Raw genomic sequence first — 26,279 nt, 5'->3', positions numbered from 1 at the left:
GCACCTGTTACTCTGAGTTGGAGCTGCGAACGCAAACGTGCCCAGCAGGAGGGGCAGACGGAGGGCTGGGCACCTTGGCCACCTGGACGAGGATGTGCTCCCAAACAAGGCCCTGTGTGCCCAGCTCCTCAGGGGATCAGTGCCCAGCTCCTCAGGGGATCAGTGCCCAGCTCCTCAGGGTGATCAGTGCCCAGCTCCTCAGGGTGATCAGTGCCCAGCTCCTCAGGGGATCAGTGCCCAGCTCCTCAGGGTGATCAGTGCCCAGCTCCTCAGGGGATCAGTGCCCAGCTCCTCGGGGGATCAGTTGGACTTCTGTTTTGGCAGCTGCATTTCGGATCTTCCAGGCTCCACGTGGGCTGCACTGTCTGCCGACAGGACCCCAGGGTGCAGGCCGCTGCTGGGCCCTGCTCTGGCCTCTCCTTTCCCCGGGGGTCCCCAGGGCAGTGGGGAGGGTCTCCCACACCAGCCCCAGCAGCTGCACTGGTTTCCGGAGCCCTCGCCGCTGGGAGTCTGTCTTCCTGAGCAGGGCAAGTGGAGTCCCTGCCCGGGAGACGGGGACCAGAGGGGCTGGAGGGACACCAATACTCTAGAGCGTGAGAGTCTGGTGGACCTTCCTGGGCAGAGGAATAGTGCCCAGTGACTCAGTGTCACAGAAACACGGAAATGGTGTCACAGACCCAGTTCTGGATTCCGTTCCGTTTGTGACAGGGGTCACTGCGCAGTGGGGACAGGTGCTCAGGAGCAGGTGTGGTGCCCTTCCGAGAGAGGCCGCCAGTCCTCTGCCCCTGCAGCCTGTCTCCCTTCTGTGGAGAGGCCACCACAGAGGCCCCCGAGTACTCTGCCAGCTCCCAAAGCCTGTGGCTCTGTTCTTCTAAAACCGTGGGTGACTCTTTAACCCCTTCACTACCCAAATGCCCCAGTTCCCAAAAAATTGACCCGGGGGCCAAGCTGCTTCTCCAGAAGGCCTCCCACCCCTTTGGAGGGTGGCGGTAGCGTCATGGCAGTTAGAAGAGACCTCAGCTTGGCACAGCGTCTGACCCCGGGCCTTCTCGGGTATAAAATGGGGACGCCCTTCTGCCAGGCTCCAGAGGGGTAAGGGGGGCTCCCCTGGTGAACACCAAAGATGCTGTGCGCAGGTCACGGGTGAGCCCTGTGCCTGCAGGGACCTGGGTGGTGGCTGTGCCAGGCATGTCACCAGCAGGGCGCCCACCTCTGTGCACAGAGAGAGGCTGCACCGCCCCCTCGGGGCAGGTGGCATCCCAGAGCCCGCACGCGCCGGGCAGGCGGAGGTTCAGCCCGGGGTGGGCCGGCAGCTGAGCCCCGCTGTCCGCGCACTTGGCTGCCCCTGGGCTGGGGCAGGGCTGGGGCAGGGGCGCGCGGTGGCGGGAGGGCAGCCTCAGCGCCCCTGTGTCTCCAGGAGTGGTATGAGGAGCACGCCCGGGAGCAGGAGAAACTGCGGCAGCAGCCGGGCAGCGTCACCGTCCCCTCCACCCCACCGCCCCCAGGCAGCCGCCAGCGCTCCCAGACCGTCACCTAGCCCCAGCCCGCAAAGCCGCCTTCTTCTATGCAATGACACCACAGTACTACCTACTACGCACGCGCGGCGGGGCGTTGTGGGGACGCGCTGTCCGACTCGTGCACACATCTACATGGGGAAGACGGAGGACAAGCTGGCTCGCGGGCAGCCACCCGCCTGGCTCCCTTAGCACCGGCGCCGGCTCGTAGAGGGCATCAGTCACGACCCGGCTCGGCCGCGGGGAGCTACAGAAGCCCCTTCACAAGAAGACCCCTCGACTCGAGCCTGCCACCTCTGCAGGGCTGGCCTGTGGCAGGCAGGCCCCTGTCCCCGCCCGCGTCCCCACTGACTCCCCACGGCCCTGTCGCAAGCACCTGTGTCGGCTTTAGGGACAAAACCACTTAGGAAGGAAGGAACCCAAGTGCCGGGGTGGTGTTTCCCTAGCGATGCCACGTCCCCTCTGGGGGGACCCGTGCCCAGGACGAGGAGAGCCAGGGAGGGCCGCGGTTGCGCCTGAGGGCAGCCCTCAGGTGCAGGCCAGCTCCTGAAGGGCCTTCTGCCGTCCCTGTCCTTGCGATTCACTTGTTCAGGTAAAGGACGTCTGCAAGGGCAGCCTGCGCTGTGGACAGCGGGTCCCTCACAGCCTGCATCCGTGCTCTGGGGCCAGAGGCGCTTGGCCTGACGTCGGTTGGTGCAGGAGTTCGGGCAGTGCTCCTTAGCCGGATTCCCCGTGGCCCTGGCGTTCCCGGGGTGTCCGAGAGAGGTTGGGTGACCGAGGAGGCAGAGCAGGGTCAGAGCGAGGGGCTCTGTCCAGCTCTGCTGGCAGGGAGGGTGGAAGGCCAGGGAGCAGGCGCCAGCCTGGCTCTCCAGACACCTCCGCCTCCTGTGGCCTGGGCAGCGGGTGGACAGACGGGAGCCGCAGAGCCTGATCCCAGGGAGCAGTGCTGCCCCACCCCAGGGCCACGCTGCCCGGTAGCAGCCCCCCTGCCGCCCGAGGAGCGGGTGGCCTCACTTTTGAAGCACAGCCCTTTGGGGAGTCCTTGAGAACCAGGGTTCCCAGGGGTAGTCAGGAGACCACGCTGCCCTCGTCACCTTCAGAGGCCATTGGCCATGCAGGGGCTCAGCAGGGGGCCCGGGCCACACCCTTCTCTCCAGGGAAGGAACTTAATTTGCACAACTGGGTGCCTTTTAGCCTTTGTGTATTAGAATGGGCATTCTGGAAGCAGGGGGAGGGCAGCTTCTAGAGGGCAGGGGGCTCTACCTGAGTGTCCAGGGCTCACTTAGTCCCTTCCTCTACCCCAGGGGCTGCAGGCTTGGGAGGTCACCAGGGGAGCCGGGGCCCCAAGAAGGAGGCCGGTTCAGGACGGGCGGGGCCTGACCCTGTCCGTCGCCCAGACATGCAAGATGCGCTGTTGGGTGGCGGTGCCCTCACCCGGACCAGGACACTTGTCCCCACAGGGCCACCTGTGGTCCCATCAAGCTGACCCTCAAGCTTGCCCGCTGAGCAGGGGACAGCTGCCAGCCAAGCTGTGAACCCTGAGTGCCCTGGGACTCCGTAGCTCAGGTGCCTTCCTCGCCATCGCAGCCGAAGGAGACTGGGTGGCACCTGCCGCCGGCCAGGTCACAGCCTGGCGGGGTGGCAACGGCACTGTGCACCCTCCCCAGCGAGGCGGTGGCACTTGGGGAGGCCACCGCCGGGCCCTCCTGGCTTCTCCCCGCAGCCTTACTCCACACCACGCAGACAATCATTTTGTAGGGACGGCGGGTGGCGCCTGGTTTTGTACGTCGGCGATTTGTTACCTAGAAACCACTGCGTCTCTGGATTTCTGGCATATTAATAAAAGAGCCTCTGCTTTGTAAACGGGCTGCTGCCTGGTGACTTCCGGTTTCTGCGGGCAGGGGAGAGGGCAGAGGTCCCTCCGGGCCCTTGCGGACGCCCCTCGCCCCAGCCGTCTTGCCAAGGAGCGGGGCATCAACCAGTCCCAGCTGCCGCGTGGAGGAACAGGTGCGCCTGCGCGTGCTGCTTCAGGAAACACTGGAATCTCAACCCTGGGCGGTTTCTTGTTTAATTTGAAAAAAGGACAGCAGAGTCTCTTCGCGAACAGCGGAAGCCGGCAGGCAAACAAGCCGCTCCCTGGAAAGGCAGGTTCGCCGCCACAGCGAGGAGGCCCCGGGCCACTCCGCTGGGAAGGGCCCAGGCCCCGAGCGGGAGTCCTGGTGGGCAGCGGGAGCCCTGGTTCCCAGGTCTAGAGCCCTCCATGGCGGCCGGCAGGTGGTGGAGCCTCTGGGCCCAGCCGCCGTGTTAGGTGAGGTCACCTGGTTCTTCTGGCGTTCATGACCTGGGCGCTGGAAAGCTGGACTCGGGCACGACCCACGGGCCACCTTGCTGGCCAGGCTCACCAGCCCTCACCTGAGCCATTGGTTCTTTGACCCTGAAGAAGAGGTGCCACCTCCTCCGCCCGGGCCCGGCCCTTCTTTCTCATGGGGCCGCTGGGGTCACACAGGAGGTCCAGCTTCTGCCTGGCTCAGGCCTCAGCAAAGCCGTTCCCCAGAGGGCCAGCGACGGGACTCGGCTGGTCTGCTCTGGCAGCAAGCGCCACCGCGGAGCTGCCCACTCCGGTCCCAGCAGGAGGCTGCAGGGGGCCCCAGGGTGCCACCCTCACACCAAAGGCGGCTTTGGTCATGTACTGCTCAAGTGAATCACTCCAAACTCAGTGAGCAAGGCCACCACCAGGAAGCTCAGGTAGAAGAGCAGCAGGCCCAAGCCGTAGACTCTGCCGAGCTGGAAACACTGCAGGGGGACCGAGACCAGGGAGAGGACCAGGCTGAGGCCCAGGGCGCTGGCCAGCACCCACACCAGCAGTCCGCCCGGCTCCAGCTGCGGGGAGAAGGGGGGAGCCTGGTCAGCACGCGTCCCGCCCCCGCTGCCGCCCGCAGCCACGTCTCAGCCAGCACCCAAGGTCCATCCACCAGGGTCTGGCCGCCGGCAGCGCCTGGGCCTCCCTGTGGGAGGGCAGAGCCCACCCCAGCACCCAGACGCGACCCCAGAAGCAGCGGAGGAAGGGACGCAAGCCCCGGCGGCTTTGACCCGACCGCAGTCCTTTCTGGTGGGTGCTGATCGACTGTGTTTTGCAGGTGAGGAGGCGAAGGCTCTGAGCCTGCCACGTAGCGAGAGTCCATCTCGCTGGTAATGCTGGCTACTCGGGAGGCTGAGGCTGGAGGACGGCAAGCTCACGGCCAGCCTGGGCAACGTAGCAAGACCGTGTCTCAAAAGAGCCTGCTCGCCTAGGACGCCAGGCCCTGGGTTCAATCCGCAAAACAAATAATCAAAACCCTTTTAAAAGAGCAGCTTGTTTTCACCTGGCGGTCACTGTGGACACTGCCTAGCTTGATGTCTCTCGTCCCGTGTGACTTACGCACACACACAAGAAAGGGGTGCGGGGCCAGAAGCCACTGCTTAGAACCCACAGTGAAAAGGGACCTCTTAAGTCTGCGAAGAACGTGAACACGCGTGAGCACGCGCAGAGCAAGGTTTCCAGCCTCCCAGCTGCTGGCCGGCGGGTGGCAGCATGAAGGCCACTGAAGGCCATCGGCAGCGGGGTCTGCAGGAGCCATGGCTTTCAGTGACTCGGTGGGTGACTCCGCCTCCACCAGCCACGGCCTCCTGCCTTCCCAGTGCTTCCCCGAGGGGCTTGAAACCAGCCCCAGGCCACCCGCCCTCAGCTCTTCCTGGTGGCCTGATTGCAAGTCCCCGGAGCCCAGTCGGTGGCAGCTGGGGCGGATCTGCCCGCGGGGTTCCGCTGGCCCGGGCCTCACCGTCCGGCGGCTCCCCTCGGGCCCTGCTCTTCTAGAACGTGGACGGCCTGCCGCAGGAGGCTCCCGCCTCACCGTGCTTTCTGCCCCCGCCTGGCCCGTGCTGGAGGCCCCGCCCTCCGTAGGACAGTTTCTCCAGAAACCTTGGAATGTCCTGCATCTGCGCCGGGGGCGGGGAGAAGACGCGGCTTCCGGGCCGCAGGGTGGCCAGGGCAGAGCTTGCGCTTAGCATGCACAGGTCCCGGCCAGTGCCCAGCGCCCCATGCAGATTCCTAGACCCCTGCTCAGGAGGTCAGGTCTCACGCCCCAGGAAATCCTGAGGGACTTGCGAGGACCCCCACCGTCCCTGTACCTTTTCAACCTTCCCGCGGGCAGCACTGGGATCTTACCCCATTCAGGAAGCCTGGGGGGGGTCACCCACCCCATTTTACAGGTAGGGAAGCTGAGGCACAGAGATGTCCTACCTCACGCAAAGTCACACAGCAAGGGACTTTGGTGATGGACCTGGACATGAGGGGGCAGGGGCCCGGGCCGCGCGGGCACCTGCCTCTCCTGCTCTGAATCTTAGCTGCTTGGTCGACTTGCAAGGAGCACGCGTTTTTCAACTCATGCAAAATATTCCCAAATCAGATTTGTCAGGAGTTCAGACGGGCCTCTTCCCGGGAGGTGGAAGTTTCTGAGGTGTGGACGTCCCCGCCCCTCGTGGGGCGCCTCCTCCCTGCCTGTCACCTCCCTGCCCACTCACCTCCACCTCCGGGGCGTGGCTCCGGGCGATCTGCAGCAGGCAGCCCAGCCCCACGCCCACCAGCATGTCTGCACCCGGCTCAGGAAGCTCCACGGGCAGTGGCCAGAATGAGCCTAGCCTGGTCACCTATGCCCACTGCCCACATCCGCAAGCCCCCATGGGAAGGGCCGGGCTCTAGTTAGTGCCTGGAAGAGGGTGACCCTGAGCGGGTTTCGCACTCAGTCCTCGGGGACCGAATGAGGGCTCAGAAGTGCTCGGCACCGTGAGCGCCCACAGATGGGGCCAGGGAGCTCAGGCGAGCTGGGCCGCTGCCCACAGTGCCCTGGGGAACCCAGGAGGCCACGTGGGTGGAGCCATCTCCGGGATTGCTCGGGACCTCCTCCCCACCCCGCCTGGCAGGCCAGGAGAGGTCCCCACTAAACCCAGCCCCTGGGCCCTGCCCGGCCGGGCACCCCTGACGCGCTGTGCGCTGTGCACACGCCCTCGTCCCCGCCAGGGGCTGGCACTGCCCGGCCGCTCTGCCATGACCTCCACCTTCAGTCCAAATGCCACCCCTCTGGTGGCGCTGGGATCGAGCCCAGGCCTCACGCGGACTGGGCAGCGCTGCACCACCCCGCTGCCCCGCCAGCCCCACCCCAGGGGCGGGTAAAGAGACCCCCGAGGGCAGAGGGCAGCGGGCGGGGACCGAGCAGGCAGGCCACGCCTGGCACCTGGTGGCACTGGGACCAGACCAGGACTAGCTGAGCTCAAGGCTCCCGGGCTGGAGCAAGGCCAGCGGCAGAGGCTCGCCTGGCGCACAGGCTGGGTTTGCTCCCCAGCACCCGCCAGGAAGAAGGGCAGCCGGGAGGAGAGCCAGTCTTCCCAGGAGGACCAGGCTTGAGAAGGGCAGCCCTGGGCCCGAGCTGGCCACCTGCTTCACCACCAGCTTTTACTGAACGGAGCCGGGCCCGGGGCTGCACGGCAGGGCGAGGCCCGGGGAGGCTGCGCGGCCCAAACTCACTCCCGCTCTGCAGGGAAACCACGGGCCCACCAGCCCACAGAGCCACGGCAGGGAGCTGGGGCGCCAGCAGCCACACCACAGTCCCAGCGGGGCACAGGGCCACCCGTGCCCTCAGGGCTCCCACCCAGCGCCAGCCCAGCACAGCCCCTGAAGGATACTGAAGATGATGCCCCCGAAACAGGCCGAGAAGGCCATCCGCGGGTAACCCTGGCGGGCCAGCGTGAAGTCTGCGAAGGCGTCTGCAGGGAAACGGGGGTCTTGAGCGGCAGGTGGCCACGCAGTCAGCAGACACAGGGCCCCGGCGTCCCGACAGGTCTCTCCTGCGTTCTTCCCGCCCCAGCCTCCCAGCGGGACTGCCTCGGGTGTGGGACGACGTGCCGCCACCAGTGACTCACGCGAGCCCACCTGCGGCTGGCGCACACTGCACCCCTCCGTGAATTAGGGAACGCTGCCCAGAGAGCTAAGTGAGGAGGCCCAGAGTTTAGGCCGCTGGGTGCTCCGATGCAGTGCATAACCTGGGCAACCGTACCTGGCTGCTGTAGCTATACTAAGCATGGTTGGCTTCAGTGGGCACCATGTCCTGCCTGAACTCCAAGAAGCCACCAAGTGTCCAGGCTTCAGAGACTGGGGAAGAGGCGCATTGGCAGTTCAGGCCACCTCACCCCAATGCCCAAGGTCGGTCACTCCAAAACATCTCTGGCACCGTGCACGTGCTGGAGACGGACACCCTGACCATATGCAGCTCTGACCGGGGCAGTGAGGAACCATGGCGGGCCTGTGCTCTCCCCAGGACCCAGCCCGCCGATCACCTCCGATGCTGTTCCCCCAGGCCAGCAGCGTGAGCCCCAGGACCGTGTTGCTCAGCCGGAAGACCACACCCAGGGACCTCAGGATGTTCACCACCTCCGTGGCAGCCACGTTGATCCACAGGGCGCTGGTCAGGAAGCCCAGGAAAGCAAAGAGCTGCGGAGGAGACGGCATCCCGCTGGGACCAAGGCCGGCCCCGACAGGGACACGGCCCTGGCTCCTCATCTGTGGACAACAGAGCCGCCCCCGGGAGTCCAGGGCAGAGGGAGGTCACAAACGCGGCCCGTGCCCCGCGGGGCAGGGCTCACCCGTTAGCCCCTCGCCGTTTGGGGGAAAGTGTTCGCAGCGTCCATCGAATGCCACCCATCACCCTCAAGCCCACCCCGCCCACCCCCTGCCCAGCCCCACCCCACGCTGGTCTGCGTCCTGTCTGTGGATCTGCCGTCGTGGACACAGCGTGAGCGGAGCAGTACAATCTGCGTCCTCCGCAACGGTCTCCTTTCCCTTCCAGGGAAGTGTTCAAGGTGTGTCCACATCACAGGCTGCGCCAGGACAAAACCGGCAGCAGCCGGGCGCGGCGGTGCACACCTGTGATCCCAGCCACTTGGGAGGCTGAGGCAGGAGGATGGCAAGCTGGAGGCCAGCCCGGGCGACGTAGCCAGGCCCCGTCTCGATCGTAGAGCACTTGTCTAGCAAGCGCGAGGCCCTGGGTCCACCCCCAGGACCAGAAAAAAAGGCCACATTTTTATCAATGAATATAAAAGACGAAAAATTTTAAGTAATTTTTTTCTGGCGCTGGGGATCGATCCCGGGGCCTCCCGCGTGCTAGGCAGGCACTCTACGCCAAGCTACACCCAGTCTGGCCCTGGACAAACTGCCTAAGGATCCTAGGCGGCCCGCAGACTGGGAAGAATGGAAGGGGCGCCTGCAGAGGCCACCATCCCAGCCCGGGCCTCGTCCTGGACGCAGGTGCTTCCTCGACAGTCCGGGGACAGACGGGCAGGTCCTCAAGAACCAAACACAGCTGCCATTGCCCCGGCAACGCCACCCAGCAACGCACCCGGAGGAAAGGCAAGCGAGCGTCCGCACGGAAGCTCCCACCCGAGGCTGACGGCCTCGCTCTCACGACAGGCAGGAAGCGGAAGAGACCCATGCGCGCGGCAGCGGTGGACGGACACAGACTGGCATGTTCGCAGGATGGAGGGGGACGAAGCAGGCACCCCGGCTGCCCAGGGACAGCGCGCGATCAGAGCACACGCTGCGGCACGAGACACGCGTGTCCACGGACGCGGCCAGGGGAGGCGACTCCGCGCCCGGCGCGCCCTGGGTGCCAGAGGCGGGGGGACGCGCCACTCTGTGGGGCTCAGCGTTCCCCCTGGGGCGCAGACGTCCGGAACTGACCGCGGCCACGGCTGCCCCGCCCCAGGGACACACGGACCCCATGGCGGCTGGCGGGGGACTGTGCAGCACGGGAACCGCTCCTCCTAAACCAGAGCCCCTGCCACCGAGTACCCTGAACAGGAACAGAAGCCCGCGTTCCCGTCACGGGGGAAAGTGGTCGCTGGCCAACTGCTGGGGACACCAGCTGGCCACCGTCTGCCCCAGAGACCACAGCGCCCCTCGCCCAGCCGGGGACCCCGAGTCTTACCCAGTGGAGCCTGGGGGGCCGCCCGTTGGTGGTGGCGAAGAAGGTGACGGAAGCCGTGGCTGTGCCGGCGATCACCACCACGGCCCAGACCGGCACGAGGCCGCCTATCTGGTAGGCGCCATCTGCGGGCGAGAGCAGCGCTGGGACCCCCGCAGGCCCCGGGCACCTGGCTGATGCCACGGGCCCGGCCCTGCCCCCAAGCTGGTCAAGAACCCAACCGCCTGGCCAGACCTGGCCGCCGCCCCCACCCGCCCTGCCCGCCTCCTGCAGGCGCCGCTGATCCGCCCGCGCTCGCCAGCGGAGCCTCGGTCGGCGCCCAGCCCCACCTCTGCCCTCCCATCAGCCGGCGGACGTTCCGGAGCCCGCGTGTTAGAGCACTAAAGGGGGCTCCCTTCCCGCGGGAAGAACACGCCAGAATCCTGCACACTGCCCGTCCTTCACCGCAGGGAGGCAGCGCTGGTCCCAAAGGAACACGCGCTTCCAGACCTTCTGGTCCTGCCTGGAGTCTAGCTCTCCGCCCGCACGTCCAGGGGGCGTAGGAACAGAGAGGGGCTAAATTCACAAAGGATGCGACAGGTGATTGACAGGGGTCATTGGCCAGTGTCTGCTGGTGCTGCTTCGGCCCGGGGCCACCTGGCTGAGCCCGTGCGGGGGTTGGGAGAGGGTGGCCAGGACGGGGGGCCAGGGAGTGAGGGGCAGCGGGGCTCGGGTGAGGCCCCCGAAGAGGGAGGAGCCAAGGTGAGGCCGGGAGGGCCTCCAGCCAGGGCCAGGGACGGGCTCCCCGCGAGGCACCAGAGGAGAGGCCGTGGCACTGGGAAGCGGCACCTCAGAGCTGGCCTTTGCCCGTGGGACCGGCCACCACTGGCTGCATGGGCACAGGAGGGCGGACGGAGCGCCCAGGAGGAACGGCCTCTCGCGAGGCCCCCGCTCCGCTCCCCGCCGCCCTGTCTCCCAGCGCCGCGAGGCCCGACTGGACAAAGGAAGTGGGCCAGCGGCCCAGAGCCGGCGGGGGGACCCAACCAGGCGCTTCGGTCCACTGCCTTTGCTTCTGCAGGACCATGAATTCTCCAGACACGAGGCCGATTTCCTGCTGACACAGGATGTGGCTTCCTCCTCGGTAAATGGTCTTTACGAAAGAGGCGTCCATGGTGGGGACTAAGGAGGCAGCGGCGGAGCGGCCTGTGAGGGCCAGGGAGGGCCAGTGCGCTCGGTGGTGCAGCCCAGCTGCCCGCACCCGGGTCCGATCCCCAGCTGCCACCAGAGCACAAAGTCAGTCCCTGGCCAGGGCAGGGCGCCCCGCTCAGCTGGAGCCAAGGTGGACAGAGGCTCCAGGGTCACCTCATGTCCTCCCCTCCTAGCCTCCTAGGAGGATAATGGAGGGGAACGGGCAGCATGAGACACTAAAGTTAGACAACAGGAAGGAATCTGGAGGGCGAGTTAGCGGATGTCTGACCAGCCTAGGAGCCTCCTGGGCCTGAGCCAGGCAGAACGGATACGGCTGCTCGGGGCCAGGCGGGGACCTCCAGAGCTCCGGGACCAGCAGGTGACACAGGCCAGGACAGACCCCAGCCCAGCCTGGTCGCCCTGGGCGAGGGAGGGCACTGGGCAGGGCATTTGGACCCGTCGGCCCTGGGCCCCCTTCTCGGCACTGGTCAGCCTGGCCTTCGAGGCCCGGATCTCGAGGAGCCCAAATCTGAAATGCGACTTGAGATGACGAATGTTCCTCGTGACTGACTGGCACCTGGGGCCTCCCACTGGCCGCCGAGCTCTGGCCACGGAGCCTGCCCAGCCCTCCTCGCTTGGGAGGCAGGCAGACAAGTCGCCACGTGCAGCCGGCAGGACTGGACCAGCTGAAGGTCCCTGGACAAACGTCCAGGCTGGGGTTGCTGGCGGCCTGGGCACAGGGGGATCCTGCTGCCCCCAGGCTGGGAAGAAGGCTTGGGATGGGGGGGTGGCCCAGGGGTGGGACACTCACAGGCCCCGGACTGCAGGGTCAGGGTCAGGACCAGGGGGCTGACGGCCAGCTGCAGGCAGTTCAGGGGCCGCTTCCAGTTCCGGTCATCCTTGTCCGGGTCCACGACGGGCACAGTGAGGAGCAGCAGGAACTCCACGGGCAGCTGCCAAGGGGGCAAGGGAGGACGGTGTCAGTGGAGAGGCCGAGTCCCCACCAGCCACACATGGAGCTCAGCGGCCTTGGAACATGACCCCGTGCAAAAGCACCCTTGGGGCAGCTGGCTGGACATGGGCAGTTCCCATGGCGGCGCACTGAGCAAGTGAAGATGGCCAACTAGATTCCCATGCAGTTCTGAGGCAGAGGGTCCAAGACCCAGGGGTCAGCAGGACTGTGTTCCTTCTGGAAGCTCCAGGGGACCATTCGTCTCCCTCTCCAGCTTCCACAGACCCCCTGCCTCCCGAGCTCTGGTCTCACACCATCGCAACCCTCTTAGGTCCTCTGACGTGCGCCTTCTGCCTCCTCTCTCCTGCCGAGGACCCTGTGATCCCACTGGGCCTGCCCAGGAAGTCCAGAGAGGCTCCCCATCTCCAGGCCCTGGTCACGCCCACCAGGCCCTCTGTCCTGTCAGGCAGCACACCCACGGGCTCTGGGGACTAGACCTGGACGTCTTCAGGGCTGTCATTCACCCTAGCGAAGCTCCTCAAGTGCTGATCCTGACAAGCAGCACAGGGTAGGAACCCCACGTGATGCAGAAACAGGCCCAGAGAGGGCAAGGAGCTCCTTGAAAGCCACACAGGGGGGACACCGACCAGCTCTGGCTGTCCCCGCACCCTGGGTGCCTGGCCATCTCTGAGCTAGTGACGGACACGGGGTGCCCGCTCCACTCCAGGCCCTGCACCCGGCCCTCCGCACACACCCGCTGGGGCCAGAGTGGCTGAGCAGAGGCTGTGCTGGCACAGCTTGTCTTGACCTCTCCCACCGAGGAAAGGACACGCCCCGGGTGCCCCCTGGCCCCAGAATGAGCCCCAGGGCTGACCTGACCCCAGACAGTCTGGAGCAATTGCCCTTGTCCACCTACAGCCCATGAGGACAGAAAATAGCGTCACTGCAAGCGGGTGAGATTTGCGGGCTGCTTGTTACGCAGCGTCAGCGTGGCAGTAACTTGCTGCTACACCCTCTGCAGAGGAAAGGCACGCCATCGTCATGCCCATTCACAGGGGAGGGAACCGAGGCTCGGGAGCACGGTGACTGGCCCGTCGTCTTGATGCACCTGGAGCCGCCGTGGGCACAGCGAGAGCTCACCACCTGCCCCCGGAACGGAGCGGCCTAAAACACCCGCTAGGCTGCCTGGTTACCTCCAGGAGCTCACGGGCTGCGAGGCACCACGCCTGCCCAGCCTGGGCCTCACCTGGGTCCCCTCCTCTCTGTCCCCAGGCAGGTGCGCTCCTTCCATGGAGGACAGTGCCCAGGTCATGCTGCTGGCCGGGCTCCGTGACCTGGTCTCCCCGTCTGGTCTCAGCAGGCCCGGGGCCACCCCCAGGCTGCAGCGAGGTGGGACCACCGTGCTGCCCCTGTCCCCAGGCACCTTGAACAGCTTGAGGGCCCTCCAGGACGCGGGCTTGCTTCTCCAGGTCCTGCAGTCCAGGGGGTTCAGGGCGCGGGCCAGGGCGCGAGCTGTGCTCTCCTCCTGGTCCAGCAGCGGCCGGAACTCGTCGCCTGCATCGTGAGGCAGGGCAGGAGTGGCCGCGGCCGGCTCTGCCTCCAGGAGGCCCTGTCCCCTCCGTCCCCCCGTCCTCCCCATGGCTGGCCGAGGGTGGCCCAGCCTGGCACAGATGCCCACGGCCCCGTCTCCACCAGCTGCCCACCCCCAGGCTGGGCCAGGGCGCTGGCTCACCGAAGTCACAGCTGTTGGTGCCGGAGGACACGGGGTCCTCCTCCGAGTCAGACAGCAGCTCTGCGGGAGGCAGGGCGCTTACCAGAGCCGGGCCGGAGATCCGGGCCCCGGCTCACGCTGGGAGGACACCGGCCGGGCGTCCGAAGGGCGCGAGGGTCAGGCCCTGCCTCTTTCTCGCTTGGTGCTGGGGCCTGACCAGGGCCCCACGCCTGCCGGGTGCACACGGAGCCACTGAGCTCAGCCGCCTCTGCCGCGGGCCCCTCAGTGTCTCGGGCCTGCTCCGGATTATTCCACGGCCAGGGCGCCTCACCCCCAAGACTGCCCGTGCGAGGACAGGCCACTGGCACTACGCCTACCACGGCCCTTCCGGGACACACGCGGACATCAGCGACCTCAGTCCCGCTTTCTGGAGCGTAGGGAACCCAGGCTGTTTTCTCAACCAGTCTGGAACTTCTCTCAAGAGCCTTCTGGACTCTTCCGGGCCTGGCACGTGGAGAGCAGCCCGGAAGGAAGATGCAGCTCGAGCTGCGGTCTGGCCCTGAGTCCCCTCTCCCGCCTCCTCTCCCCTCGGCGCCCAGCCCGGTGCGCTGGGTTGGGTCTAAGGAAGCCAGGGCGACACCTGCTGGGCTCGGGTGGCCGAGGGGAGAGAGGAGGAAGCAATCTCGGCAGACTTCCTGCAGGAGGAGCTGCCAGCACCTGCTCTGTGCCAGCGGCGTCCCGTCCCTGGCAGCTCACAGACACGAGAGGACAACAGGACAGTCCCGGGCTCCCGCTGTCACTCTGGCACTGGGGTAGGAGCAGCCTCTGGGGTCTGGGTCTAAGGCCTCTGCAGTCCTGGGCCCCGGCAGGGCGTGGGCCCTGAGTCCGCCCGGGACCCCAGCGCCCGGGAGCTTGCGAGGCACGGGCGAGCCGCGCGTCTGTCTGCACGGGCGCTGTGGGTCCGCGCGTCTGCGTGTGGGCTGCGTGCTGCATGCGTGTGCCTGGACTTGGGTACACGGCTGTGTCTGGATTCTACCCGAGGGCAGCGTGGGGCACCCGGGCACGTGGGTGGTGACGTTCCCAGGAGGACGGCGCTGGCATGGCGGGGACCAGGGCACCCGGACAGCCCAGGAGGCTCCGGGAACCGAGCCCGCACAGCGAGGGGCCCTGGCGGGAGGAGAGGGGCCACGGCCCCAAGGGACACGGGTGGCCCTGAAGGGCACGAGGCTCCCGTCCCCCTGGTCCTCTCCTGGGGACTCACCTGGTGTCCCTGGCAGGGAGCAGACCAGGGATTTTCTCCGCTGCCACCGGTAGATCCAGGTGCAGAGGACGACGGTGACCACGTAGAAGAGGTACAAGCCCAGGTAGCCTGCACGCGAGGGGACGCTCAGCCCTGTCCCCATCTCCCCGAGCCCGGCCCCCTCGCCTCACTGGCCCGTCCTCCCTCCCTGTGGGCCTCAGCGGGCAGCTGGGGAAGGAAGGCCCGGCCCAGAGCGGAGGATGCGCCCTGCACACCCTGTGTCCAGCCCCAGGGGCCACGGGAAGTCAGCGGCAGGACAGGGTCGGGGGCGCCGGCCCTGCGTCCTCCCTGCTGGGCGCCAGTCTCAGGGGCCGTGAACCTGACCCCGTCCTGGTGGCACCAGCTCCAGGCCCCAGGGTGGGGGGGCAGCTCGCAGGCTGCGGGTCCCTGGGTCCCCTGACTGGCCACCGGAGCCGTCTGGAGGGCGCGTCTGCAGCCAGGACACGGCTGTGCCCCTCGCTGGGAGCGGGGATCGCGGACACTCCCAACGGCCACTCCGGCCTGCCCCGCGGGCCACTGGAGCCATTTAGTCCCATTTGCCCAAGCCGGCTCCACAGGGCTCCGTCCCTTGGAAATCAAGTCCACCCTCCACCCCGCGGGCCAGCCTCCCGTTTCCCTCTGTCCCCGGGCCTCCCGGCCACCACCCGGGACGGCGCCTGCTCACCCAGGGCCCACGCCAGCGTGACCCTGCCCAGGTAGAGCGCAGTGAAGGTCAGGAACACGGCCACCATGTAGAAGGCGATGTCCCTGAGGAAGGGCCTGGAGGCAGCCAGGAAGGGGTGCAGGACGGCGATGCCCCCGGCCACCACCGTGGTGACCAGCACGCCCGCGCCTAGGGGACGGCAGGCCAGAGCTCAGCCCCCGCCGCCCCCGCCGCCCTCGCCCCGCCAGGGCCACGCTCACCAAACAGAGCCCCGATGGCCAGGCCGGCCGTGCGAGGGTCCGAGAAAGCCACCAGGGCGCTGAAGATGTCCGGGGCGCCGTTCCCGAAGGCCAGGAAGGTGACGCCATAGGAGAGCGTCAAGGTCCACGCGGGCCTTTCCTGCGGCCGCCGCCCGGCCTCCCTCCTTCCGTCCCTCCCGCCGGGTGTCCGCAGCCGCAGCCAAGGATACTGCCACGTTGTGGGACAGCTTGAGGGTGGCGGAGATGGCCCACAGGTTGGGGCAGAAGCTGGAGGGCAGACAGGGTCCCTTTCCACCTGGCCGGCCCGCCCCTCCCCAGGGCCTGCCCCGCCGCCCGGCCCCGGCGCCGGCCTCTCGGCCACACTGCGGGCGAACCCAGGCCAGACTCACAACTTGGACGCAGTGACTCCCAGAATCAGAAACAGGTAGAGCAGCCAGGACGCCTGGTGGGGAGAGCGGAGGTGGAGCCCGGCCCCTCCACGACCGCCGCCCTCACCAGCCGCCCGCCCGGGACTCACGTAGAGGGTGACGGCCAGAGGCAGCAGGCCAGGGGGGAAGTGGCAGAAGAGGCCGTCCAGGTAGTCCAGGTAGCCCCCGGGGCTGCGGCAGTCGGGGTTGGTCCTGACGAAGTCACAGCGCTCGGAGGCGTTCAGGCCACTCACGAGATGACACTGCAGGGGGCGGGCGCCAGGGAGAGAGCCCACCTGAGCCGGGAAGGCACCACGCAGCCGCTCCCGAGCCCCTCAGGCCTGAGCCGGGAAGGCACCCCGCAGCCGCTCCCCAGTCTCTCAGGGCCTCAGCTGCCAACTGCAGGCTTTTGTTTCTAAAGATAAACTTGTGTTTGAAATTAATGCAAATAATTCAGGCAAACGTATTTGTTTCCAAAGGAAACGATACAAGTTTTTAAAAAGACACTCTTTGCTGTTTTTCTGCAGTGCTGGGGGTTGAACGGGGTCTGTGCATGCTGGGCGGGTGCCCTGTCGTCCAGCCACAGCCCATTCGAGGTTTCTGAGCTCCTCCTTCTCATCCGGGTCCCCAGAATCTCTCCCCTCTTCCCAGCGATCCCACCGCAGTCCACTTGGGGCACATCCCTACACACGTCTCTCAGTTCTGTACGTCTGCACGCACACCCTAGCCATCAGTTTGCTTTGCAGAGATGAGTTCCTTCCTTCTAACTCTCCTTTCTGTAATTTGCTCAGTGAGCAGCTACGTCAGGTGTTTATGGACAAATGAGACACACGGAGTGACTTCCATAGGCCAGGCACAGCGCTGCGAGTTGCAAACGGACTTTGCCCAGCTACTCGGGAAGCTGAGGCAGGAGGATCGAGAGTTCAAGGCCAGCCTGGGCAACTCAGTGGGGCCCTCTGTCAAAGTAAGAGAGGGCTGAGGCTGTAGCTCGGGGGTAGGCCTTGGGTTCAATCCCCAGCACTGCACGAAAACAATAAAAATAAAATAAAATAAATAAAATGCATTTCAATCAGTCTGCACAACAATCCTTGAAGAAGGTGCAGTCGGGAGGCCCATTACACAGATGAGGAGACTGAGGCAGACTGCGGTCCCTGCAGCTGGAGGCCTGCAGTACTGTTTTTGCTTCTTTGTTTTTTCCCCAGAGCTGAAAATTGAATCCAGGGCCCTGCACATGCCAGGCCAGTGCTCTACCACCGAGCCACCCCCCAACCCATGTTTCATTTATTTTGAGACAAAGTCTCACTACGTGGCTGAGGCTGGCCTCAAACTTGCAATCCTCCTGCCTCCGCCTCCCGAGCGGCTGGGATGACAGCGTGCGCCGCGCGCCAGCTCTGAGCCGCTGGGTCTCGCCATCGCTGGCCCCAGCTCACTGCCGTCTGTGGTAACTGAGGCACGTTTCCCACCACAGTGATACCAAGCAAGGGGCTCCTCCCTCCTGCTGGGCACGTGGGGCGACTCATTTTCCAACATCCTTGACCGTCAACTCCCTTGCATGTGACGGTCCAAGCACACGTGAGGATATGCTGTCGGAGAGAATTCTAGAAGTGAAAGTGCTGAGTCGCAGCCCGTCCTCGTCTGGGGCCCTCTAGAAGCAACCCAGAGCGAGGCGAGATTTCCAGGATTTCCACATGCCAGTGGGGTGGAGAGGGGCCCTGGGCTCCATCCTCATCACCACGGAAACAAAACCCAACAGGGACGGAGACGAGGAGGAGCCGGACTCCCAGACACCGTTATCAGGCAGGTAAAGTGGGCTGCGGGGCAAGCAGTCTGCAGTTCCCTGAGAAAATGGCCCGCGGCTCTCCTGGGTGCACAGTCAGAAGAACTGACTGCACAGTCTCCACGGGGTGTTTCGTAGAAGCCAGCCCAGAGCAGCATTATTTGCAACGGCCCAAAGGTTTGGAAGCAACTTAAGTGTCCATCAGTGAGCTGGGCACGGTGGCCCACGCCTGTCATCCCAGCAGCTCGGGAGGCTGAGGCAGGAGGATCGTGAGTTCAAAGCCAGCCTCAGCAAAAGCGAGGCCCTAAGCAACTCAGCGAGACCCTGTCTCTAAATAAAATACAAAATAGGGCTGGGAGGTGGCCCAGTGGTTGAGTGCCCTTGAGTTCAATCCCTGGTACCCAAAAAAAGTGTCCATCAGTGAACAAGCACATCAGCCACATGGGTACTTCACACAAGCCTGAAAACACACGGGCACTTCTGACACCTGCCACAACAGGGATGAACCTCGAGGTCATTGTGTTAAAGTAAGCCAGTCACAAAAACACATACTGCTGATTCCACTTCATCAAATTCACAGAGACAGAAAAGTAGTTGAGCAAGGTGGGGCACACCTGTGATCCCAGAGACTCGGGAGGCTGAGGCAGGAGGATCGCAAGTTCAAGGCCAGCCTCAGCAACTTAGCGAGACTGTCTCAAAATAAAATAAACATGATTGGGATGTGGCTCAGTGGTAGAGCGCCCCTGGGTTTGATCCCCAGCACCGCCAAAGAAAAAAACTTTTTTTTTTTAATAACAGGTGAAATGAACCAAAGGTCAAAAGTCCACGTCCCTCAGTGTTTACTGGGCACTGCCACGCCCCTCACATCCATCTGCCCCAAACAGCAGAGGGCGGCTGCACAGGTCATGTGGCCACCAGACGGGAAATTTTTACCCTCTGGTCCGGAATGGAAAGTCTGCGCCCATTGTTCCCAGCAGGAAAACGCAGGTGAGGCTGGACTGCGGCCCAGAGCACGGGGGCAGCCCTGGGCACCCCCAGCACCCCCAGCACCCGGGAAAATGCCAGAGCCCCTCGCTCCCCAGCCCACCCTGGCCCCAGATTGACCGAAAAGTAAGGCCAGCCTCTGTCTTACGGGGGGAGGGTTTCACCTCGCCCCAAGCCCAGACCCCTGGCTCTGCCGGGCCCAGGAACCTCCCAGGGAGATGGGGTCACACGGGGGTTTCCGGCAGGAGAGGGTCCCACTCAGCCCACAGGAGGACCCAGGGGGGAGTCCAGGGAAGCAGGCGGCTGCCCGGATCACTTCCTGCCCTGGGAAGAACCGCGGCGGCAGTGATCCTGGGGCAGCCTACGCTTCCCACGCTGAGCCCCCTGGGATGAGACCGGGTGGGAATCCTCCTCGGAATCCTTCTAGACTGATTCAGTCCTTCCTCGCAAAGAAATGAGGCTGCCTCCTCTGAGCGATGGCACGGTGACACCGGAGCAGGTGCTCAGTGAATAGCGGGCAGGATCATCACTTGCGCAGTCATCTGGGGGAGGGGCTGGGAACCCAACTGGGGCCTGAGGCTAAGCAGGTCCTTCACTGAGCCTCACCCTCAGCCCGAAGCTTCTAATTTCTACCTTTTTCTTTTCCTCCCAGTACTGGGATTTGAACCCAGGGTGCTTTACCACTGAGCCACATTCCCAGCCTATTTATGTTTTGTTTTGAGACAGGGTCTTGCTAAATTGCCAAGGCTGACCTCCAACTTGGGATCCTCCTGCCTCGGCCTCCTGAGTCTTTGAGATGATGGGTCTACACCACTGTGCCTGCTCTCTCCGTCTTTATAAGAAACCTGAGAGGTAACAGGGCACAGTGGCACAGACCTGAAAACCCAGAGACTCAGGAGGCTGAGGCAGGAGGATCACAAGTTCAAGGCCAGCCTGGGTAGCTTTGTGAGACCATGTCTCAAAACAAATAAAAAAAAGGGCTGGGGATGTAGCTCAGTGGAGGAACTTTCCTGGACCCAATTCCCAGTACCACAAGAAAAAAGAAAGAAACCCGAGATGTTGGTACGATCACTTCCGCATCACAGGTGAGAATCTGAGGCACAGAGAGGCAAGGCCTTTGGCCCAAGGACTCAGACTCCGCTCGGCCACAGGTCACCAGCCGGAACTGCTGGGGAATAGCTGCTCTGACCCCACGTCCTGCCCTCTCTCCTCCATGTCTCCTGTCCTCAGGGGCAGCCAGGCGGGACGCAGGGAGATGCTACCATCGTGTTGCTGACAGCGGAATGTGCTAGCAAACCTGGGCCTCCACACTGGGCCTCCAGGAGGGCGTGCCTGCTCCGGCTGGCCGTGAAGGCCGCTCGCTCCCCAGGCTGAGTTCGGTTGGCGCCGCTCTGAGTCGGGCTGGGAGACTTCCCAGCCTCCTCCCTCCCTTCCCATCCTCTTCCTGGGTCTCTGCCTCAGCCTCAGGGGACCCAGGGGACACCAGGTTAGGGTCAGGGTGGACAGGGCAGGGCTGCACACCCGAGGCCTCAGGGCCTGGCCGATGACGGACACCTCTACAACCAGACCTGCCTGGAACCGCGGTGCGCTGACTTTGTCCCCAGGGCCGTCAGCTCTTCTGCACGGCAGGTGAGGCGACAGGATCAACAGCTCAGAGTGGGAGGCCCGGGTGGGAGACCCAGCTCCGCAGCTCGCTGTGCCCCTGACGTCCCTGGGCTTTGGTTCCTTTACCGGTACAGTGGCCAGAGCAGGTGGCCACGTGTCCTTCTGTGCTCTCTGCCCTCGCTTTAGGTCCACGTGGGAATGCAGGCGGCCGAGTCCAGCCTGGTCCCCGAAGAGCCAGAAAATTAAGGTGCCGGTGGCTGAGGGGACACTTCACAACTTCTCTAATTAGTCAGCCAGCGCCTGGGCTTTCATAAGCTGTCCTCCCCGAACGTCCCAGGAGCCAAGGTCCCTCCTCCTGCAAATGCAGTCAGGACAGGGAGCGTGGGGTCGCGAGCTCGTGTGAGTGGTGAGTGGCCGTGTTCCCACGGCAACGGGGTCACGGACACTCGCGTTGGCACAGCCCGTGAAAGTCACGTGTCAGGAGCCACTGAAAAACGGAAAAGCCGTTTTTAGCTCCAGGGTCACATAAAAGTCAGCAGGGGACTGGATCTGACCCACAGGCGGTGACCCCTGAAGTCAGGGGGCAAACGAAAGAACCCACGTGCGGAGAAATCGCCTGGCATGTAGCCGGTGCTCAGTGAAATCAGCCACAATTCCCTACGGAAACATGACCTTCCGTCGCGGCCCCTCAGACCTCCAGGGTCACCCCAAACGGGCAGCATTCGGGCCACCTGACCCCTCGTCCGATCGGTCCTCAGCAAGTTCCCCCCACGCCTCCTCTTTTCCCAGAGACGCTGGTGGTCCAAGACCAGACCGTCCCCAGGCTGCTGGGGACGAGGGCACGGGTGGCTGGGCACATCCTATTGTTCCCCCAAGTCCCCAGTCAAGTCAGACTCCTGCCCAAGGCCACTGCCACCCCCTCACCAGCTTGCTGGGCCTGCGCTTTCCCGCCCCCGCCTCTGCCCCAGGCCACCCTCCCACAGCAGCCAGCGGGACTCTGGGGAAAGTCGGGACCCATCCCTCCCTCCTGTGCTCCAAAGCCTCCCGTGGCTCCACGTGACCCTGTGACAGCCCACGTCTGCCAGGGACCAGCCCTTTCCCCGCCCCAGAGGCGGCCGTCAATTTCATAACCACAAACCACTTTCCCGTCTGTGAAATGGGCGTGATTGCGTTTGACGGCTGGGAGTCGGGGCACCGAGGCGCGAGGCCTTAGCACGGGGGCCACGCCCTCTCGGCCCCGCTGGAGGGGACCCCAGGGGCCATGGCGAGCAGCCCCGGACCTCATCTGCCGTGGGATCTGCTGCGGCCCCTCCTCTCCCGTGGACGCCAGAGTGGAGTGGCACAGGGTCCCTGTCGGCGTCTCTGGGCCCAGCTGGCCCCGGGGGCTCTCGCCTCCATCCCCAGGACACGTGTGGCTCCCCAGGGGCTCCCGTCCAAGTCCATGGCACCACCTGACCCTTAGGTGACGAGGCGGAAGCGGGACCACTGGTGACCCCTTCCCCTCCCTCCCCCTCCCTCTCTCCCTCCCTCTCCCTCCCTCTCCCTCCCTCTCCCTCCCTCTCTCTCTCCCTCTCCCTCTTTCCTTCCTTCTCTCTTCCTCCCTCTCTTTTTTTCTGCCTCCCTCTCTCTGTCTCTCCCCCTCTCTCTCTGTCTCTCTCTCTCTGTCTCTCTCTCTCCCCACTCTGCCCTCCAGCAGGTCCCCAGGAGGTCCCGCTGTCTGTGCTTCCACTTGGTCCCTGTCCCTCACACCCACCCTTGTGCCCCTGGATGACTCGAGCTTCCCCACCCATCTCCCTCCCGCCCACTCCCCCCTCTCAACCCCGTTCTCTCCACAGCAACCAGAGGTCCCTTGAGCAAATAAACTGGATTTTAACAAAGCCCTCCAGTGGCTACCAACGGTCACAAAGCAATTCCCCTCCCCAGTTTCAGTCACGAGGCCTTCCATAATTTGGCCGCTACTGCCTCTGAGTCCTCTTAACACTCTTCCCCTTGCTCACGCTGTTCCAGCCACCCTGGCCCTGCTGATCCAGGCACTCGCCCAGCCTGCTCCACCGCGGGGCCTCTGCATGGCCTGTTCCTCTTGCCCTGCGTTCTTCCTCCAGATGTTCCCTCTCCGTTCGGGGCTGGGCTCGAAGGTCACTTCCTCACAGAAGCAGTCCGTGACCACCCAACCTGAAGTCCCTGGACACGCTGGCACCCTCCCCTGAACCTCCTCTCTTGCACCACCCGAAAGCTGCAGGGCCACTTCCGCCTGTCTCCACGAGCAGCCTGACGGGCAGGGTGGCAGGGATTTTGTCTGTCCCTGTGATCGCCCAGGCTCGGCTCCGTGCCTGGCCCTCGGCAGATGCTCCTCACTGGTCCTGGGATTGAACCCAGGGCTGCTTGACCGCGGAGCCACGTCCCCAGCCCTTTACTTTTTATTTTGAGACAGGGGCTTGCTAAGTGGCTGAGGCTGGCTTTGAACTTGCGATCCTCCTGCCTTGGCCTCCCGAGCAGCTGGGATGACAGGCGTGCGCCATTGTGTCCAGCCATAAAACACATCCGCTAACTGAACGCACGTGCCCCGGCCCACCCCAGCTTCCTGCCGGGATACTCACATCTGCCACGGGGGTCTGGTTCACAGCTGAGCCCGGAAATGGGGGGCTGGTGTGGGTCCCCGTGGAGGGGCCCCAGGCCCCCGACACCGTCTCCACCATCAGGAGCACAGAGAGCCGCCTCAGCACCCCGTGAGCCCCAGCCATCTGCTGGCCATCGACTCCACAGCGCCTCAGCCCCCTCCACTTCCTCTTTTGTAGGAGGTCAGTTCCAAATGGCAGGCTCTCCAGCAGCCTGTGGGGAGGGAGTGACAGGAGGGGACAGCGTCACTGAAGATCCCAGGACACAGCAGGAGGGGCCCAGACCTTCTCAGCCAAGGTGCTGCCTCCCTCCCTCCCTCCCCTCCCCAACCACAGTGCAGAAGCTCAGTTAGAGGAGGCGGGCCCTGCCCATGTGGCACGCAGGTCACACGGCCTTCCTCAGCACCCAGGGAGTCTCCACCAGAACTGGCCCCTCACCCGACACACACACCCCTGGCCCCAGAAGATCAGGGCCGAGACCAGAACACCAGGGATGGAAGGGGCTTCGGACAATCCAGAGACACGTCTCTGCAGCCAGCTGAGTGAGAAAAATATGGGAAGCGGCAGTGGTCAGGAGCCGGAAATCCCTCAGAATCAAGGCGCACATTCTTCTTGGGTGGACTCGGCCTGTGGCTGCCAGGCTGAGAGGCCAGGCATCGCACCCCGTAGCCTGTTAAGCAAAGCTGTCATTTTGTTTATTAAGAGCCAGGAGCACTGGGCGAATCCCAGCCACTCAGGAGGCTGAGGCAGGAGGACTGCAGGTTTGAGGCCAGCCTCTGCAGCTTAGCAAGACTCTTGAAAAATAAAGAAAAAGCGCTGGAATGCTGCTCAGGGATAAAGTGCCCCTGGGTTCAATCCCCAGTTCCAAAAACAAGAGAGCTAAGCCCCAGACCGGAACACCCCATTCAATCCCAATGCCCAGGGACACCATTATCATTCCCATTTTACAAATGAGCAAACTGAGACTCCGTGTGGTGAAGCCGGGCCTGTTCCCTGCTCAGGGTCACAGCTCTCTCATCCAGTCCTCAGGGCAACGCCAGAGATGCCGCCACCTTGCTGCTCTGGGAGACTGGGGCTCAGAGGAATTTGCAGCCTGCCCAAGGTCACATAGCAGGGTGGCCGGCCACAAAGTCAACAGCTCCTCTGGTGAGGAAACGGAGGTCCAGAGGGAAGTCAATTGCTCAAAGCCACCCAGCCTGCTGGCAGTGGCCAGGGGCAGGATGCTGGCTTCTGCCTCTCCCCTCAACACCAGGGGGACAGATAAAGGCTTCATTTTTCCTTCAGGAAATTAAACTGGGAGAAAAACTAGGTCCACACGTCCTAGATGAGCACGTTTTAATTTTGCCATCAGGAAAAACAACGTCCATAACATCTTTGTGGGGTTTTGTCGCCGTTTTTTTCTTGGTGACTCTTTGAACAGATGTTTCTCAACGTCTGGGCGGCTCAGTGTGGGGAGGAGGAGGAGGAGGCCCCAGAGGAAGAGAAGGGGACCTGCGGGCGCAGGGCTCCTGTCCCGCAGTTTCCTCACCTGTTGACCAGAAGATGAGGCTTTCCGGCCTGTCCAGTCCCGCGCGTGTCCTCCTGAACGACTCCAGGTGGGGTTGGAGTCCCTCCACCTGGCAGCGACCTGGAGCGGAAAAACACTCCCGCCTGGCAGTTCGGTGTCCGCCGCTTCCTATCCGTGCAGCCTTGGGGAGGTCACGTCTCTCGCGGCCTCTGATGCCTCGTCTGTAAAATGGACACAAATGCTGGCCCCTGGTATCCCCAGCGCACGAGGACCCGCCTGTCTGTCGTCTCCACCCGCCGCCGATTTCCTTTATCCAGTTCCACAATAAGCACGTACTGAGCACCTGCTGCAGCGGGTACCGGGTCGAGCGCGGGTGGGAAGGGCTGGGGCCGGGACTGGGCTGCGCTTTCGGGGCGCGAGCCCTTGGGACGTCGGGCGCGCGTTTCCAATCCCGACGCGCGTTGAGAAGTTGGAAGTTGGGGTGCCGGGTCCGCCCGCGGGAGGCTCCTCCCACCTCGGGCCGGGCCTGGGACCCGCAGACTCCGAGCCTCCTCCCCGCCGGGCCTCGCGGCCTCCGGGGTCCCTCGATGGCCCGCGCCGCCCGCCCTTCCTCGGGAGCCCCGCCCGAAGCTGAGCCGGGCCGGCCGGGCGCTGACCCTGTTCGCCACGCCCTCCAGGCTCCGCCCAGGACACGCCCCTCCAACTCGCCCCGCCCAGGCCCTTAAAGGTACAGGCTGCCGCCGTGTCTGATCCGGCTCTCCACTCTCCCTTCTGTCCCTAGCCTGTGGCTCCTGCGTTCACCGGGAAAGCAGAAGCCCGGGTCAAAGCTGAAGAGTAAAGGCAACAAGAGGCCAGAGATGGGGCAGAGGGTGGAATAAGCAAGAAGGTGTCAAAAGGCTGCCTCTGGTAATGAAGGGCGATGGGAAGAATCAAGGAAGATCCCAAGTGAGGAGGGCCACACCCTATCTGCAAATATCCGCCTCCATTTGAGGTTCCTGATTAAGCTCCCATTTCCCTCTGCTAGCAGCAGCCCCTTTATGCTAAGCACGCCTGGGACCCCAGGCAAACAGGCTGAGACTCCGAGCTGGTGATCTACCCATGGTTGGTGATCCACTTATCCTGACGGATCTGTGGCCCCTCTCTTCCCAGCCTCCTGGGAAGTTATGGTCATCCGGCCTTCCCTTCCTCTGGGGCAGGCTAGGGCACAAGGGCTGGGAACTGGATTTGGTGAGGCTGGGGGCATGACTCCCCAAGGCCACTCCTGCTGCCCCCGCTCCATAATGAGCTGCTGACCCGTCTTTTAAGCCACTGCCCCTTCCTCCCTGGGCCAAAGGCTAGCCATTCCCAGGACACGCTGGTACCTTACACACAGCTGCACACCAGGGCTCCTTCTGAGCCCCTGCCCCATGCCACCCCCTCCTCTGCCACCCAACAAACTTTTAAATTATTGCTATTATTATTTATTTTTGAGATAGGCTCTCACTAAGTTGCTGAAGCTGGCCTCTTACCTTTTGATCCTCCCGCCTCCACTTCCGGAGTCACTGGATTCCCAGGGTGTGTTCAGCCACCACACCTGGCCCAGCCCATCTTACTCATGTTGCTGGGCCCAGCTCAAATGTCAACACCCTAGGGTCTTGTGCTTCCTTGCCGGACCCTCACACTGCCATGGGCTCCCTACCTCTAGCACTGGCCTCTAATCCCATCTGAGGAGGATGTCCTGGTCCCCGGCATGAGCGCTCAATCACGAGCACTAGGCTTCTACGGACTTTCCAGAACCCCTCGGGCTCTCTGAGCTCGGTTTGCTTCCCTGTACAATAGGATGATG

General features: G+C 64.3%; 2 protein-coding genes across 10 annotated transcripts in view; one reads left to right on the top strand and one right to left on the bottom strand.

Moving 5' to 3' along the window:
- Tpcn1 (two pore segment channel 1) overlaps nt 1-3,375 on the top strand; it is a 54,063-nt gene extending 50,688 nt beyond the window's left edge. For both annotated transcript variants that reach the window (XM_047560413.1, XM_047560412.1), the window contains exon 28: nt 1,418-3,375. In XM_047560413.1, the coding sequence (XP_047416369.1) occupies nt 1,418-1,537 (120 nt within the window). In that variant the 3' untranslated portion in view covers nt 1,538-3,375. The remainder of the gene's footprint in view (nt 1-1,417) is intronic.
- Slc8b1 (solute carrier family 8 member B1) lies at nt 3,336-25,096 on the bottom strand. 8 transcript variants are annotated; one of them, XM_047560415.1, is made up of 20 exons: nt 24,791-25,096; nt 24,476-24,675; nt 23,386-23,485; nt 22,930-23,161; nt 16,077-16,229; nt 15,949-16,001; nt 15,769-15,826; nt 15,560-15,665; nt 15,321-15,488; nt 14,618-14,725; nt 13,378-13,437; nt 13,069-13,199; nt 11,505-11,646; nt 9,856-10,081; nt 9,530-9,651; nt 8,942-9,139; nt 7,884-8,037; nt 7,233-7,313; nt 6,075-6,142; nt 3,336-4,394 (listed from the first exon to the last, which is right to left on the bottom strand). In XM_047560415.1, the coding sequence occupies exons 4-20, from the start codon at nt 23,071-23,073 to the stop codon at nt 4,228-4,230; spliced, it is 2,139 nt and encodes a 712-aa protein (XP_047416371.1). In that variant the 5' UTR covers nt 23,074-23,161; nt 23,386-23,485; nt 24,476-24,675; nt 24,791-25,096; the 3' UTR covers nt 3,336-4,227. The 8 variants fall into 8 exon arrangements, with proteins under 8 accessions (XP_047416371.1, XP_047416370.1, XP_047416373.1 ...); XM_047560414.1 differs by lacking the exon at nt 23,386-23,485; XM_047560417.1 differs by lacking the exon at nt 23,386-23,485 and having other exon boundaries at nt 8,942-9,106.
- Nucleotides 25,097-26,279: the final 1,183 nt, after the last annotated feature.

The sequence above is a fragment of the Sciurus carolinensis genome, chromosome 8 (assembly GCF_902686445.1).
Source record: "Sciurus carolinensis chromosome 8, mSciCar1.2, whole genome shotgun sequence".
Taxonomy (NCBI): Eukaryota; Metazoa; Chordata; class Mammalia; order Rodentia; family Sciuridae; genus Sciurus; species Sciurus carolinensis.
This window is presented reverse-complemented; position numbering and strand designations above follow the sequence as displayed.